Source organism: Aplidium turbinatum, chromosome 8 (genome assembly GCF_918807975.1).
Source record: "Aplidium turbinatum chromosome 8, kaAplTurb1.1, whole genome shotgun sequence".
Taxonomy (NCBI): domain Eukaryota; kingdom Metazoa; phylum Chordata; class Ascidiacea; order Aplousobranchia; family Polyclinidae; genus Aplidium; species Aplidium turbinatum.
In genome coordinates this window covers 7,337,340-7,353,189 of record NC_137479.1, presented here as the reverse complement: position 1 = coordinate 7,353,189, position 15,850 = coordinate 7,337,340, and the positions used below count along the sequence as shown (strand labels likewise).

General features: G+C 38.7%; 1 protein-coding gene across 10 annotated transcripts; it reads left to right on the top strand.

The window, feature by feature from the left end:
* The first annotated feature begins 2,378 nt into the window (after positions 1-2,378).
* LOC145775134 (delta(3,5)-Delta(2,4)-dienoyl-CoA isomerase, mitochondrial-like) lies at positions 2,379-15,850 on the top strand. 10 transcript variants are annotated; one of them, XM_082586352.1, is made up of 9 exons: positions 3,247-3,466; positions 11,213-11,285; positions 11,453-11,559; positions 11,875-11,986; positions 12,576-12,765; positions 13,122-13,235; positions 13,568-13,710; positions 14,493-14,581; positions 15,079-15,850. In XM_082586352.1, the coding sequence occupies exons 1-9, from the start codon at positions 3,376-3,378 to the stop codon at positions 15,123-15,125; spliced, it is 966 nt and encodes a 321-aa protein (XP_082442478.1). In that variant the 5' UTR covers positions 3,247-3,375; the 3' UTR covers positions 15,126-15,850. The 10 variants fall into 10 exon arrangements, with proteins under 10 accessions (XP_082442480.1, XP_082442481.1, XP_082442478.1 ...); XM_082586351.1 differs by having other exon boundaries at positions 14,493-14,643; XM_082586354.1 differs by lacking the exons at positions 3,247-3,466; positions 15,079-15,850 and adding an exon at positions 2,379-2,886 and having other exon boundaries at positions 11,490-11,559; positions 14,493-15,057.

Here is a 15,850-nt window from a genome sequence, read left to right as displayed (position 1 = left end):
CAAGGGGTTATAAACATTTAATATAAATAAAACCTAGAACCCCTGCAAGTGCATTGCTGCAACTGCAATGCTGCAGAGGAAACAGTTTAGCTGCGAAAGTTGCCAGATTGTCTTATGAAAATGGACCAAATAGAAAGAAAAAGTTCAAGCACAATGCAAACATTTCAATGTACCACATTCAAACAAAAAGAAAATGTGCATCAGTTGTAAAGAAAAAATATTATGTATTACAAAAGACAGCGTTTACGATCTTGAAGTACTGTAGTTGGAAAAATTATGATTACCGGATTAAAACTGGACTACTAATACTTTGCTTTATTATCCATGTCAAAACAACTTTATTTTTTCTTTTTCTTGAAATAAAGACAAAATTGTGCGTAAACAAACAAAACTAAACAATTATTTCAAAATTTCAATTATTCTTAAAATGTTATTTTTACATACAAATCTAATCAACAACTTTTTTGAAAAATGACAAAAATAAAGGTTAGAAAATTATGTATTATGAAGTGCTTCTGGTGTCAAATTAGAAGCTTCAGACATTAGAAGTACCTTATTAGTCATTAAAAAATTTAAACGTGCAGATTAATCCAAACGGTTCAAAAATGGCTAAACATGATCAAAATTTATTTAATTAGTTTGGAAAATACAAAAATAGACGAACATGCTCAAAGCATAGATATCTTATATATAGATATGCAACTGAGTGGTGCGTAACGATGTTTGAAAGCTAACAGCGTAGCTATGGCTGTATGCATTGACTTCAAACTTGGCACAGCAAAACAACTTTATTTTTAATATATTTTTTTGGTTTTTGTTTAAATAAAACTTTCTTCGTTTTCAAGTTGACGTATGGATTGCTTGTGATGACGTCACATTCTCGTTCCGCATGGACTGCTTTATGGAGATTCTGGCGATTGAAAACAAATCACAGTCACAGAGGGTAGGCTACCTCTAAATACCCATTGTCTGGCATTGTAGGCATTGTCGGGCATTGTCAGGCATTGTCGGCTTTTTGGGGGGTTGTGGAGCATTTTCAGGGGTTGTCGAACATTTTCAGGGGTTTCAGGTATTGTAGAGTAGGCTAACTACTTTCAGGCATTGTTGGGAATTTCTAGGCATTGTGTAGGATTTCCAGGCATTGTCGATCATTATCAGTGGTTGACAGGCTTGTGAGGCATTGTCGAACATTTTCAGGCATTATCGAACATATTCAGGGGTTGTCGAGAATTTTCAGGGGTTGTCAGGCATTGTAGAGTAGCTACTTTCAGGCATTGTTGGGAATTTCCAGGCATTGTCTACTGTCTAGGATTTCCAGGCATTGTCGATCAATATCAGTGTTTGACAGGTTTGGTAGTCATTATGGAACATTTTCAGGCATTGTCGAACATTTTCAGGGATTGTCGAGCATTTTCAGGGGTTGTCAGGCATTGTAGAGTAGCTACTTTCAGACATTTGTTGGGAATTTCCAGGCATTGTCGAGCATTTTCAGGGGTCGTCAGGCATTGTAGAGTAGCTACTTTCAGGCATTGTTGGGAATTTCCAGGCATTGTTAATCATTATTAGTGGTTGACGAGTTTGTCAGGCATTGTCGAACATTTTCAGGGGTTGTCTAGCATTTTCAGGGGTAGTCAGGCATTCTAGATTAAGCTACTTTCAGGCATTGTTGGGCATTTCCTAGCATTATCTAGGATTTCCAGGCATTGTCGATCATTATTGGTTTTTGACACGTTTGTCAGGCATTGTCGAACATTTTCATGCATTTTTATTCCCAGCTCTGCATGAGCAGCAGAATGATCCCTTTCTATTTTGCGTAGGTTGTAAACGTATTTACGGTATACACAAACACAGCAGCGTTTAAATGACCTGGCTATCATAAGTATCGACAACGCCTGACAAACCTGTCAAAACCTGGTAATGATCGACAACCCAAGAAAACGTTCGACAATGCCTAACAAACCTATCTACCACTGAATATGTTCGACAATGTCTGGAAATCCTAGACAATGCCTGAAGATGTCCGACAATCAGTGGCGTAGCTAGGGGGGAAGGAGGGGTGGACCGCCCCGGGCGGCACGTCTGGGGGGGACACTTTCAGACTAAGATTTTTGATTTTGATTATAATCTGATAAAAACGCATTTCATTTTCACACAGGGCCGGATTTAACTGATGGGAGGCCCGGGGCACTTTTAGATCAGGGGCCCCCGTGCAAAACAACTCGCCTACGGCGCGAAACACCCCCTCGACGTCTACAGTAGCATCAATCCAGCACTGCACAGCATTTTGCAGAAACCACAAAAGCTAAAAAAAAAAAAATAACACGAAATTACATTTTTTTCACGTAAGGGGGCCCTTTAAAAGTCGGGAGTCTGGGGTACCTGTACCCTCTGCCCCCCCCTAAATCCTAGACAATGCCTTGAAATTACTGACAATGCCTGAAAGTAGCTACTCTACAATGCCTGACAACCCCTGAAAATGCTCGACAACCCCTGAAAATGCTCGACAATCCCTGAAAATGTTCGACAATGCCTGAAAATGTTCCATAATGACTACCAAACCTGTCAACCACTGATATTGATCAACAATGCCTGGAAATCCTTGACAATGTTTGGAAATTCCCGACAATGCCTGAAAGTAGCTAGGGCCTACTCTACAATGCCTGACAACCCCTGAAAATCCTCGACAACCCCTGAAAATGTTTGGCAATGCCTGAAAATGTTCTATAATGCTTAACAAACCCGTCAACCACTGATAATGATCGACAATGCCTGGAAATTCCCAACAATGCCTGAAAGTAGCTATTCTACAATGCCTGACAACCCCTGAAATTGCTTGAAAATTTCCGACAATGCCTAACAACAAGCCTGTCAACCATTGATAAGTAGGTAAAGACCTTTTTTGGAGCTGTAGTTCCAGGACAAGCTGAAGTTTTATTCAATTAATCTACTGAGTGTTACCAAAATGAGAGTTAGGCTACTGCTGGCTACCGAAAGCTGTGCTATAGCATTTGGTAGCCTAGTTATGGTGTGTACCAAACATTAAAATTGTCTTGGTTTGGCGGTTGGATCCGTGATGCTAATGAAGCTGTCTCAGCAGGGGAGAGGATGCCCCCTGCCCTCAAATTTTTTCTGGATGGGGGGCAATGGTGCCCTTTTAAGGTCATGTAAGCTACTGCACATTTTGCAATATAACAACTTCTGCTATTCGCTTTTAGCCAAATTATAGGGCCTATAGCCTACAGTAGGCCCACACAAATTATCCCGTGGACACATTTTATACTTTGCAGCAGATTGTGATGCTATGAATGTGAAATTTGCCTTTCGTTTCTTGTTCAAGCTATTGCAATTATTCATCTGTCTCACATTTCGACTTTCATGGCTAATAGCGGGAAAACGAACGAGTTGCCCAGCATTATCGCTACCGTATATCTCACCCTAAAATCGTTCCGGCGCCCCTCTATCTCAGGTTTGTAAACTGCCTACAACAAGCTTTAATGAGTCACTGGAAATAAGCTTAAATGGTAGTTCCAACGATCATGAAACAGAAGTTGCATAACCTACGTGAAGAAAGATTATTGTCTTGATTTTTCATAGTAGGCTATTCTGTGAAAACTTGAAATATACGCCAAACAAAATATTCCAAAGGAGCTCAAAAGCCACCACTCGCCAAGCTCAAACCGTACAATAATAGCCTATCATAGATACGCTAGCCAAGCTGGCAACCTTGATTGTTGATTGTGTCCATAAAGTCAGTCGAGCGTGACGATTATTCCACGATTGCTGAGTTGCATATCTATATGTAAGATATCTATGCTCAAAGTTAGACAAAAATCTCCCTAAATTTGAAACTGGCAACGCTACGTCAGTTGCCAATTCTTGGCTTTATGCTTGAGATTTGAGAAGGGTCAGTAAGTAAGTATGGTCAGTTTATTTTATTTATTTGTATCAGACAAGGTTGTCCATATTAAAGCCAAAAAACAAGACGTAATGAGTCACTTGGATGACATGTGCAACATATCATTGTAGTGCTTAAAATAACAAAATTCCTAAAATACCTAACAAAATTCACATGCTGCTCAATATACACCCATGTTTATTGGTATAACAGAAACATGGGCGAACAAAGATATATCAGATGTCGTTTTTCAACTAAGTGGGTACAACATGTTCAGAAATGACATGAGGAATCGTGCTGGGGGGGAGGGGGGTTCTGTTGTATGTAGATAAACAGATCGAATGTACACTTGTTGAAAACCTAACTTGTGATGTGTAGGTATGAAGAAACTATATGGTGTAAAGCCAACTTTCCATCAGATGTAACAGTGCTGATCGGCATTGTCTACCGCCCTCCAAATAATTTCGCATTGGACAACGAACATCTCAATGAGCTTCTGTGCAAAGCCTGCCAGGAAAAGTCAACTTTTCGACTTATTGCTGGTGATTTCAATTTTCCTTCAATTAACTGGGCTAACCTCTGTTACAAGCCAAGCAATGATGATTTTATGGAGGTAATTCTGGACAATAACTTAGTGCAGTGTGTATTAAGCCCAACAAGAGAAGAAGCAACTTTGGATCTGCTGTTCACCTCTAATCCAGAGCTTATTACCAACGTCGATATTTTAGAACCCTTAGCTAACTCGGACCATAACATGGTCTTGGCAGAAGTTGCGCTGTTAAGCATCCGCCGCAATAAAAGCTCTAGATTGCGTTGGAATTTTAGGAGGGCAGACTGGGTTCTGTTTCAAGATCTTGTGAATGCTGCTAACTGGGAAAATGTTTTTTCCACCGTAGAGGTCAATTCAATCTGGGAAAATTTTGTATCAACCCTGGATTGTATCTTGGAAGTTACAGTCTCATCAACAACACAAATAACTAAGACATCTCCTTTGTGGGAAACTCAAAAGGTCCGTAATGCTCAAAAACAACGCAATAAAGCAGAAAGACAGTTTCTCGCAAATAAGACTACTGAAAACAGGAGAATGCAAAATATTACGGCAAAGAACCTTAAATCAGAAGTTCGGTATGCCATCAAAAACTTTGAATGCAGACTAGTTGAAACTACTGATGCCAAACCGTTCTGGCACTATGTGCGTTCCAAGCAAAAATCAAAAGTTTTCATTGGTCCTTTGGTCAAGAACAGCGATTGTGATTTAACAAACAATGCAACTGAGTGTGCACAAGCCCTGAGTAACTTTTACTCCACTGTCTTTACCTATGAGGATACCAACCACATACTTTTTGCTCCTCCAAAAACCAAAGAAGAACTAGTCAGTGTCACCTTCACGACTGAGCTAGTATCGAGGAACCTGACCAAGACAAAAAATTTTGCCTCAACTGGGCCTGATGGCATTCCATACATTGCACTTAAAGCTGGTGGTTTTACTCTTTTATGTCAGTTGTGTCGACTTTTTCAGCTGTGTCTCGATTATGGTGACACTCCAGGGCAGTGGAAGATTGCCCATGTAACCCCAATCTTTAAAAAGGGAAACCGAAGAACTCCTGCAAACTATCGTCCAGTGAGCCTCACAAGTTGTGTCTGTAACTTAATGGAGTCATGCCTAAGAGAAGTCATCTGGCACTTCTGGGATGAGCGTGACCTTATTAAATCATCCCAATTTGGATTTATCCCACAATCCTCATGCACAACCCAACTTCTTGAATTTCTGGAAGACATCACATCTATTGTTGATAAAGGTCAATGCGTTGATGTTGTCTATTTGGACTTTTCCAAAGCCTTCAATTCGGTTTCACACGAAAGACTAATGAGGAAACTGTCGGCTTTGGGTATAAAAGGCAATGTTTATTCGTGGATACATTCCTTCCTTTCTGGTAGGAGTGAAGTCGTTGTGGTGGATGGAGAGAAAAGTGATCCGAAACCCATGATATCCGGTGTGCCTCAGGGAAGTTGCCTTGGGCCTCTGCTGTTTATTGCCTATGTCAATGACGCTGATGACTACATTAGTCACAGCACCTTGTTGAAATACGCGGATGACATGAAAATTTACACAGAATTGAGCAGGGATGATCCCGATCTTGCCTGAAATTGTTAATGGACTGGTCTGAATCCTGGCAACTACAGTTTAATGTTGACAAGTGCTCCACTCTGCACTTTGGTCATGGCAACTTAGAGCATCAGTATGTTCTAGGTGACATGCCAATTGCCCCTAAAAAGAGTGAAAAAGACTTGGGCGTCATGATAACGACTGATCTTAAAACATCCACCCATGTCTCGTATGCAGTTAAAAAGACGGAGATGGTCCTGGGTGTTTTAAAACAAACACTGGTCAGAAGGGACAAGCATGTCTTTTTAAGATTATATAAACAGTTGATCAGGTCCCACTTGGAATTTGCAATGGCGGCTTGGAATTCCCATTCTGTTCGGGACATTGATTTGCTAGAGAGGGTGCAACAACGAGCAACAAAATGCATTCATGGACTGAAAAACCTAACCTATGAACAAAGACTGTTTGAACTGGACCTTCTCTCGTTGGAAAAACAGAGATTAATTTTTGATTTGACAAAAGTTTTTAAATTAGTATATACACAATGTTTCGGTATCACCATCTTCCAAATATTTCCTTTTTAACTCTAATTCAACCAGAGGCCATAATTTTAAATTGCATAAACAGTTTGCTCAACTGAACTGGCGTAAATGTTCCTTTGCCAATAGAGTAGTCGATACTTCGAATAATTTACCATATGCTGTAGTCAATAGTATGTCTATTGCGATATTCAAGCGACGTGTCGAAAACTATTTATGATTGTGTCTTATCTTTTTTTTCCTTGTGATTTTTGTTTTCTCCAAAAATTTCTTATTTTTATTTATTTATGTTTTCTTATCAATTGTTATTTGCGAGTATGTTAATGTTTTTCTCTGTAGTACCATGTGTACTGGACCAGAATACATTATTATTATTATTAATATGTCGTTTTATAGAAAGCGTCTGAGGACATTAATGCTATGATAAGAGAATTGTAATAACCGGAATGGCCCGTTTCGGCGAGTCCGATTCGGCGAGTCCGATTCGACTAGTCCGATTCGGCGAGTTCCCTATTCGGCGAGAGCCTTTTTCGGCGAGTGCCCTATTCGGCGAGTTTTTGAAATTTTTAAAATGAAATTATCGGGTACCGTAGCCTAACTACAATTGCCGTTTTTACATCGTTTTGACGTCGCTAAACGTTGAAATCGTGCAGAAAGGAATAAAAATAAAATGTTTGAACTATTAAATTAAAATTCGTCATGTCAGTTCAGTTGTTTTTATTTTTGACCATCATATCAAAACCAATACACGTCAACATAGCAAAGGTCGAGAAAAAGGTAGAAGCGACAAAACGTGAAGTTAAAACGTGCTTGTGACCGAAGTAAGTTATTGAGTTGAAAGAAATTTGGCACGGTCGCAACACCTTCAGAAAAATTTAAGATATGAAGGGAAAATAAACCAAACAATGTTACAAAAAACATCATGTTTATGTCTATAAGTTAGTACTTTTGAATAGTTAAAATGATTAGTTTGGATCAACAAATGTGTGACCCACAGCTTAGATTGAAAGGAAATTATCGGGTACCGTAGCCTAGTTATCCCGACTATCAAAAATTTGTTCCTAGAACCCAGTTAGCCTAACAGTTCATTTTTACATTGTAGTAACAGAATAAAAAGGCTAACCAAATGTGTGGCCTATCGTTTTAACGTCGCTAAACGTTGAAATCGTGTAGAAAAGAGAACTTTGCTGACTAGGATACGTTGAAACTGAAAAACATTCACAGAAGCCCTACGATACGTTGCATTTTTAAGATAATGTATTCAGACGTTGAATCAATGTACAAATGAAATGTTATGCTAAATGGGTTCTTGGAACAATTCGAAAGGCTTCTGTGAATTTTTGCTGGTCGGGATAACTGGGCTACGGCACCCGATAATTTCCTTTCAATCCAAGCTGTAGGCGGCCTACAGTAAGCCACACATTTGGTTAGCCTTTTTATTCTGTTACTACAATGTAAAAATGAACTGTTAGGCTAACTGGGTTCTTGGAACAAATCGAAAGGCTTCTGTGAATGTTTCTCAGTTTCAAAGTATCCTAGTCAGCAAAAGCTCCCTTTTCTACACGATTTCAACGTTTAGCGACGTTAACACGATAGGCCACACATTTGGTTAGCCTTTTCATTCTGTTACTACAATGTAAAAATGAACTGTGTTCTTGGAACAAATTTTTGCTGGTCGAGATAACTAGGCTACGGTACCCGATAATTTCCTTTCAATCCAAGCTGTAGGCCACACATTTGTTGATCCAAACTAATCATTTTAACTATTCAAAAGTACTAACTTATAGACATAAACAAAATTTATTTTATTTTTTTTTGTAACATTTTCTTTATTTTATTTTCCCTTCATATCTTAAATTTTTCTGAAGGTGTTGCGACCGTGCCAAATTTCTTTCCATAGGCGCCGACTTTTCAAAAAACCTTGGGGGGCGAGAAAGGTGATGACGTCATAACCATAACGCTATTTTACTCAATTAAAATAGTCTTTAATTAAGCTTAGTGTCTTGTTTATATTAACAAATAGGTCCCAAACCGTATTTATTAGAAGCGCTGCTTGAAAGGATTAGTTTTACGCATGCAGTACGCCTAGTCGTAAAATTTTTGAAATTGTTAGCTCATAATTGGAACTGTTGGAAAACAAGCCGATTCATTTCCTTTTCGTGCGAGTGAATAACAACGATCAAGACAGTGAAGTTATCGAAATAAAACGCAAAAATCATGATCTCAAGCAGAGTGAAAACCCGCTATCAGTTTTATTAACCTCGTTTCGCTAATTACTTTCAAAGCGTTGACAACGGCGAAGTGTTTTCTCTTCTGTTTTTTATCGAAAGTCTTTATAGTCTTTTATTGAATACAGTAGGCTATACTCGAGTAAAGGTCGAGATGTTCCCACGTGATTTTCACCTCAAAAAGACAAGTTCAACTAACACGGGACAAGCTGTTGTCTCCAGCTCGGCAATTTTCAAAATGAACGCACTAAAAATCATTGTCGACGTAGATTACGGAGTGTGAAATCGCGTCGGCCTAAGTAAAACTTTTGAATACGTTTATTTGCAGTGATTTAAACTTAATTTTCAAATTCAATGATTTCTTGTCAATTCTAAACTTTATGCACTTGTTGAGCAATATGCAAAGCTCACGAGACAAAACAGAAAGAGGAGATCAATTTTTTTATTTTTGCGTGTAGGATATAATCGTTCTTATTATAACGTAACATTCCATGATCGTTGAAGTCGATGTCAAACCTTAGCGGTCGCATAAAACAATGATGTCAGGTTAGCTAGGTGATAATAGCGGTAAGAGACGTCGTTAATGCAGGCAATATCTGCGACCAAGACCATTAAACACCTTTTCTTTTATCGGTTTTCGATTTAATTCTCACACATTGCGAAGAAAACAATGCGTTCTGTTGAATCATAATTGTCTCACAGCGGGAAGACCTCGTTGAAAATAGCGCGTCTAATTTAGCTGGTTTACTTAATATTGCAGTGAATAGTTACGTGACTATTCCAGCAGTGCAAGTTACTCTACCATCTACTTTGAAACTTCCATACCGTATGAGAAAGCCATGCGATCAGCTGCTGTTTTGCGGGCAAGAGCAACGTAGGCTTTTCTTGCTTTCGGCATTCTTTAAGTCCGTTTAAATTATCTAAATCTCTTTCACGAAGTGTTTTATCTTTGAAACACCACTTGTCATCACCATTTTTGTTGCCCTTCAACCATAAATTTACGGGGGGCGCCGCCCCCCGGAAGTCGGTGCGTATGTTTCTTTCAACTCAATAACTTACTTCGGTCACAAGCACGTTTCAACGTTCGTGTTTTGTCGCTTCTACCTTTTTCTACCCCTTTGCTATGTTGACGTGTATTGTTTTTCATATGATGGTCAGAAATAAAAACAACTAAACTGACATGACGAATTGTAATTTAATAGTTTAAACATTTTATTTTTATTCCTTTCTGCACGATTTCAACGTTTAGCGACGTTAAAACGATGTAAAAACGGCAATTGTAATTAGGCTACGGTATCCGATAATTTCCTTTCACAAATTTCAAAAACTCGCCGAATAGGGCACTCGCCGAAAAAGGCTCTCGCCGAATAGGGAACTCGCCGAATCGGACTAGTCGAATCGGACTCGCCGAATCGGACTCGCCGAATAGTAGCAGACCCTGTAATAACGTTGCACAAAGGTATAAACTGTTTTCCGCAAAAGAGCATCAAAAGTTGTAACATTTGCATTAACTTGACATTCACGTGCACTAGTAAAGCGAGGCATATTGTGTGAAATGAGTCATTATAGGCAATTCTAATCCGATTGATCGAAGAACGGCGATAATTGTGCCAAAGTTGACAAGCATAAAGAGGTGTATAATATAGTAAGAGCAAAACAACACATTTTTTTTACTCTTTGTGAACATTTGCTATATTTATTTTTTAATTTGTTTACAGTACGGTACAATAAAGAGATTTAACTTGTCGCAGTATGTTCTTGTCATCTGATAATGAGGACGTGATATGCACAATGCACATGTCTAAATACTTAATATTTTCAACAAACTTGATCGGTTCTTGGTCAAGAATAATCCTTGGGGAAGCAGACCGATCGCAATGTTTGGGCTTAAATAACACCCCAAAGGATTTTCTACAGTTAAACATATTGTCATGTTGCTTTGATTGATTGAATCTTTATCCTCGGACTGGGAAAGCTTCTTGCAGAGCTTAATCCTGGCAGTTTCGCATACTTGTAGAGGCTTTGAATCACTGACGCAGGCCCGGTCACCGAGATTGACAGAGTGAAGTTTCCGATTGTTGAAGTCTTTGTTGCCGGGGAACTATTCCATCCATTAGATGCCGCTGAATGGAGAGCAGTCCTTAACGTGCGTTGCTCAAGCGCACACCCCGAGAGTCGAACCAGCGCCGCTTGATCTTGAAGCTTCTTCGTTCCAGAAGTGACGCGCTAACCAATTGAGATATGCAAACTCTTGGCAGATTTCAATCAATTCACGTAAACCAACAAGGCTGGGACAAAAGCAGCAAAGGTCATCAGCAAACGTAATGTGATTTAGCAATGCATTCCCTACATAGCAACCCTCTTTATACATGTTAAGCTTTTTGGATAGATCATCAACATTGAGGGCAAAGTTTAGTTCAGTTGTTTTTATTTTTATGTTTAGTTTTTATTTCTGACCATCGCAGCAAAAACAATACACGTCAACATAGCAAAGGTCGGGAAAAAAGTAGAAGCAGGTGAGAACGAGTTGAGTGGGCATCTTTCCAAGCACTGCAACAGTTTTAAAATTTTGGAAAGTTAACTTATTTTTAAATGAAGTCAATAGTATTCACAGACAGGCTTATATCTGCCTGCAAATTGATAGATAACTCCCAGATGAACTAACTACCGGTATGTATTGTAGCTTTGCACAGAAAATCCCAAGAGAAGTGTTGTTGCAGGAATTGCACTTCTTGCTTCTTCGGAAGTTGATCTTCTGTTCATGTTTGTGTCACAAATTGTTATCTTACAGTGAGTGTACTATGTGGTGGTTTATATTATATGCTTTTCATAACAATTAAGTATCAATGTATCGAACAAATTTTTGGCTTGCCTTCATGTTGTAGCAAGTAAGAAAATGCATAGAAGTGTTTTTCAATTCTGTCAAAGCTATATAAAAGGTTAGTTCTTTAAAAATATGTTACTTAACATTTATGGTTAAGAGCAAGATGTCGTGATGCATCACAATACCATATTGTTTTTTTATGATAAAACATGTCTTGTAATGTGTACTCAGTTTCTTGTCAATACAATGCAAATGTTAAAACTACTGACTTTGAATCACAGGCCCATTATTAATGGCAGCAGTCAACATGTCATCTTTGTCTCAATCATATAACTTTGAAACTCTGTCTGTAACCTCTCCAGACCAGTTTATTTTTCATGTGCAATTCAACAGGTAACAACTCAATGTTTTTTTTTGTATATTTTATGAAATTGATCTATGTAGCCTATATGGTACAGTATTATATGCATAACTAGAACGTACATTGAAGAATTGTCATCTATGTGACAAAGCATTGATTTTCTGTTACTGCAGGATGACACTGCATGAGATGTTTAGTAACACAATTAAGCGCAAGAATATTGTAAAATAAACCTTAAATAATATTGAATAAATTATTGCTTTTTTATATATTTTTCTCAGACTGGATGTTTGGTTGCAGCCTGCAAATTATTTTGTTCATTCAAATCCAGCATCCGAATTAATGGTATGACCATTGGCCACATACAATAAATAGAAGAGGACTTTGAGCCTTAAAATGTTCATGTGAACGTAGTTTCAAAACTAGTAAATGAATAATGAATATGGTATATTTCCTGATTTAATATAGTTTTTTGAAGTTTCTAATCACACATTCACAAGTTGTATGTAGAAGCCGATAGGTGCGCAATTGTGCATGTCAAGTTCTCCAGATGATAAGATGCAGGGTGAGGGTAGTTATTTAAATAAGTACTTTTGAAAGTAGCTCTATGTTATTTTATAGACCAGAAAAACTCAATGCAATGACAACTAAAATGTGGAAAGAAATGTCACAATGTTTCAAACAGGCTTCTGATGACGAAGGTGTCAGGTCCATAGTTTTGTCTGGAAAAGGACGGTTGTTAATGTTCACTGCTGGTGATATAATATTCTTAAGCCATATGTATGTCCATTGTCCATATGATATATTGCCGGTATTTGAGTTATTTTTTTATGATTTGGTAAAGAGGTGACTTTTTTGAACCATTGACAAATAAAATCTAACAACCACACGACATTTAACATAAACAGAAAAATAAACTAAAAAGTTTTTGCCTCTCCTCTGCCTTGTTGTTTCATTCTACATTACACTTTCCGTTTACCGTTTCCTACATTACACAGTGGTTAAGCGCAGTGCCAGTGGATGATGTTCATTACTGCTTTGCCTAGATGCCATATATGAACTGGCTCTATATCCATTATTTTATTATCCACATAAGTTTATTCGTAGGACGATTTCATTTAACACTTTTTCGTTGTGTTGTTAAATGATTAGATTTGTTTTCCACAGTGTACAAAGCCGGTGATAGCAGCCATACATGGGGCTTGCATAGGTGCTGGTGTGGATACCATCACAGCTTGTGACATACGAATGTGCACTGGGAATGCTTTCTTTTCAGTAAAAGTTAGTGCTGTGAATAACATCATGATATTATTATACTTATCTGATTACGGTTGTTGTAAACGGAACTAACACGTACCGTACCATGAAACCAAGGGTTCTTAAACTGGGGTCCGTGGACTCCCAATGCCAAGGGGTACACGGACTAGTTTTAGGGGGTCCATGAAAGCCCAATGGAAATCTTAGTGTATAAGTTCAAAAATGGAATAAATTTTTCAAAAGGAAAGAGATTAAGTTCAAACAACGCTGATGATTTCTAGTTTGGCGTTTCGAGATAATTGTTATCGCATTGCAATTTGAACCTTTGCGACTGACGGTTTTTGTTTATCATTCAGGAGGTGGACATAGGTGGTGCTGCAGATTTAGGAACCTTACAGAGACTCCCCAAGATCATTGGAAACGATGGTTTGGTCCGTGAGTTGAGTTACACAGGGAGGAAGATGCTTTCGGAAGAGGCGCTGTCTTGTGGCTTGGTCAGGTACAGTAAGAAATGATTTACTTATTGTAAGAAAACCAAAAAATACTGCTTTTGCAAAAGCAAGAGACAGTGAAGATATTGACTGTAGGTTGGGGCGATTCAATTTGAAAAGGAAGGGCCACATTATGTCTTGGGAACTTGCCACTGCGTTTTCCCTATCCCTGACAGGTAGACATGTAAGACCTGCATCATTTATTAACGTTATTTGTATTTTGAATGAAAGTCCACCTAACTGAGATAAAAAAAATATTATTACTTGAACCTTTCCTTTATTTCAACGAATTTCACGGAAAGGCCGTCTAGACAGCATCTTGCTCTGAGCAAACTGAGTAGAAAGACGTTGCCTTAACGTAAGCGATTTTCCCCACGGCAAAGTCACAAAAACTGGTGCAAAACGCAAACACAATAATTATCCCGAGAAGTTCCGGCACTACGTAACAGACAACTGAGGCTACAGAACATCTATGGATACGAAAGGCGGGCGTTGCATTGTTGCCTATCTTTCGGCACTTTTCTAAGTTTTAAGTGAATGATTGATTCATCATCTTATTAATTGCTTTACAATTCTTTTCTCTTAAACTATTCACAAAAAAAAATAGAATGGCGTTTTTGGGTGCAAGCGAACAGTTTTTGTTAGTAGTTGCGTGAGATGTGATTTCAATGTTGTACAGCTGAAGTTTAAGTAGAAATATCAAAGCAAACTGATAACGCTGAGCTTGAAGGGAATGATCAATTGATCATTTACTGTATATGGAGTGTACTGCAACTGAATCACTGTTTAGTAAAGTTCACAAAGACTATGAAGAACTGATAGAAAGCGCCATTGAGCTTGCTGGATTGATTGCCAGCAAAAGTCCTGCAGCAATTCAAAGTACGAAATGCAGTTTAAATTATTCAAGAAATCATTCAATACCTGAGGGTTTAGAATACATGGTATGTAATTATTGCTGCATTATTTTTGGATTTGTAAGAATTCTATACCCATCTGGCTGTCTATACTTTTCCTTTTCCAGTCATCGTTGGGTAATCGTATTAACAATGTCAATGAACGTGCTTAAACCTACTCACGTCTTTTTCACATTTGAGATGAGGCTATGCCGGTCCAGCCGCTTTTAGCCTACCTCCGTTGTCGACTTTCGGTGCACAAGTCAATGTGATAAATTATAACAACCTGTATTTTTTCATAACAGACTAACCTGTATTTTTTTATACAATAAAAAGTGGGAAAACAATATCGAACGCTGGGTGATATAAGCCTAGCTTACTTCTCATAATCATACTAGCCTACGGGCCTACCATAATCATACTACTACGGGCCTAACAGAAGTCTGACTTCTACACCATGACAATCTGCTGCTATTCTTGCAGGCTTCCAATCCCTTAAGCTTCGCTGCATAGAAGCCATTCTGTCTTAGCCGACAGGTGGCGAAGTGAGCATTCCCATTGATTGGACTCAACCCAAGAATTCATGCCGGTCGCTCAACTTTTTCTCATACGAGACATCCCTGTAGCCAACTGAGCACACTACAAGTGGAAAGAAGACCGAACACGACCAGGCTACGTTTCCACAACGCCGACACGCACACCATTGAACTGACCCTGTCGAGACAGGCGTGGGTGTGTTTCGGCCGTTTCCACTCAAGCATGCACAAGCTGGGGGAATCATCCTCCTCGTCATAAAAGTGTAGCAGTTGTCGCACCAAGAATTCCACCGCAGGCCATCTACGATTGTAGGCTACCATGTTCCATTCACATCAAATGCAGCAAAGGTTTCGAGTGTGTAAAGTGATGGGGCTAAAGTTGAGGTGTCCTCTGTTACTGTAGCAGCCTCCGCCTTACCTGTGCAGGTCGTAGAAGCGTCGACCCGGGGTACCAAGATATATGTAGCCTAAACTGTTGGCCTCGGCACAAATGATCGAGGCATTTTTGCGTTATGCTTAAAACGCTTTTTCAGCATTCTTTTATTGTTTCTTAAAAGTGGTAATGTGCAATGAACCGTGTCTTCCGTCGTTAGTAACGTAACATTTGTAGCCTAATTTGTTCCACTGGTGATTAAGTTTGCTCACAACGTTTGCTCTTCATCGCGACGAACTTTTATGTAAATTAAACAAGAAAACGTATTGTTATAACTTAAAATTTA

Coding starts and splice junctions, on each gene's coding strand:
- LOC145775134 (XM_082586349.1), top strand. CDS start 3,376: ATGGCTAATAGCGGGAAAACGAACGAGTTGCCCAGCATTATCGCTACC. Junction 3,467..11,212: donor CCGGCGCCCCTCTATCTCAG/GTTTGTAAACTG, acceptor TTTTATGTTTAG/TTTTTATTTCTGACCATCGC. Junction 11,286..11,452: donor CGGGAAAAAAGTAGAAGCAG/GTGAGAACGAGT, acceptor TATGTATTGTAG/CTTTGCACAGAAAATCCCAA.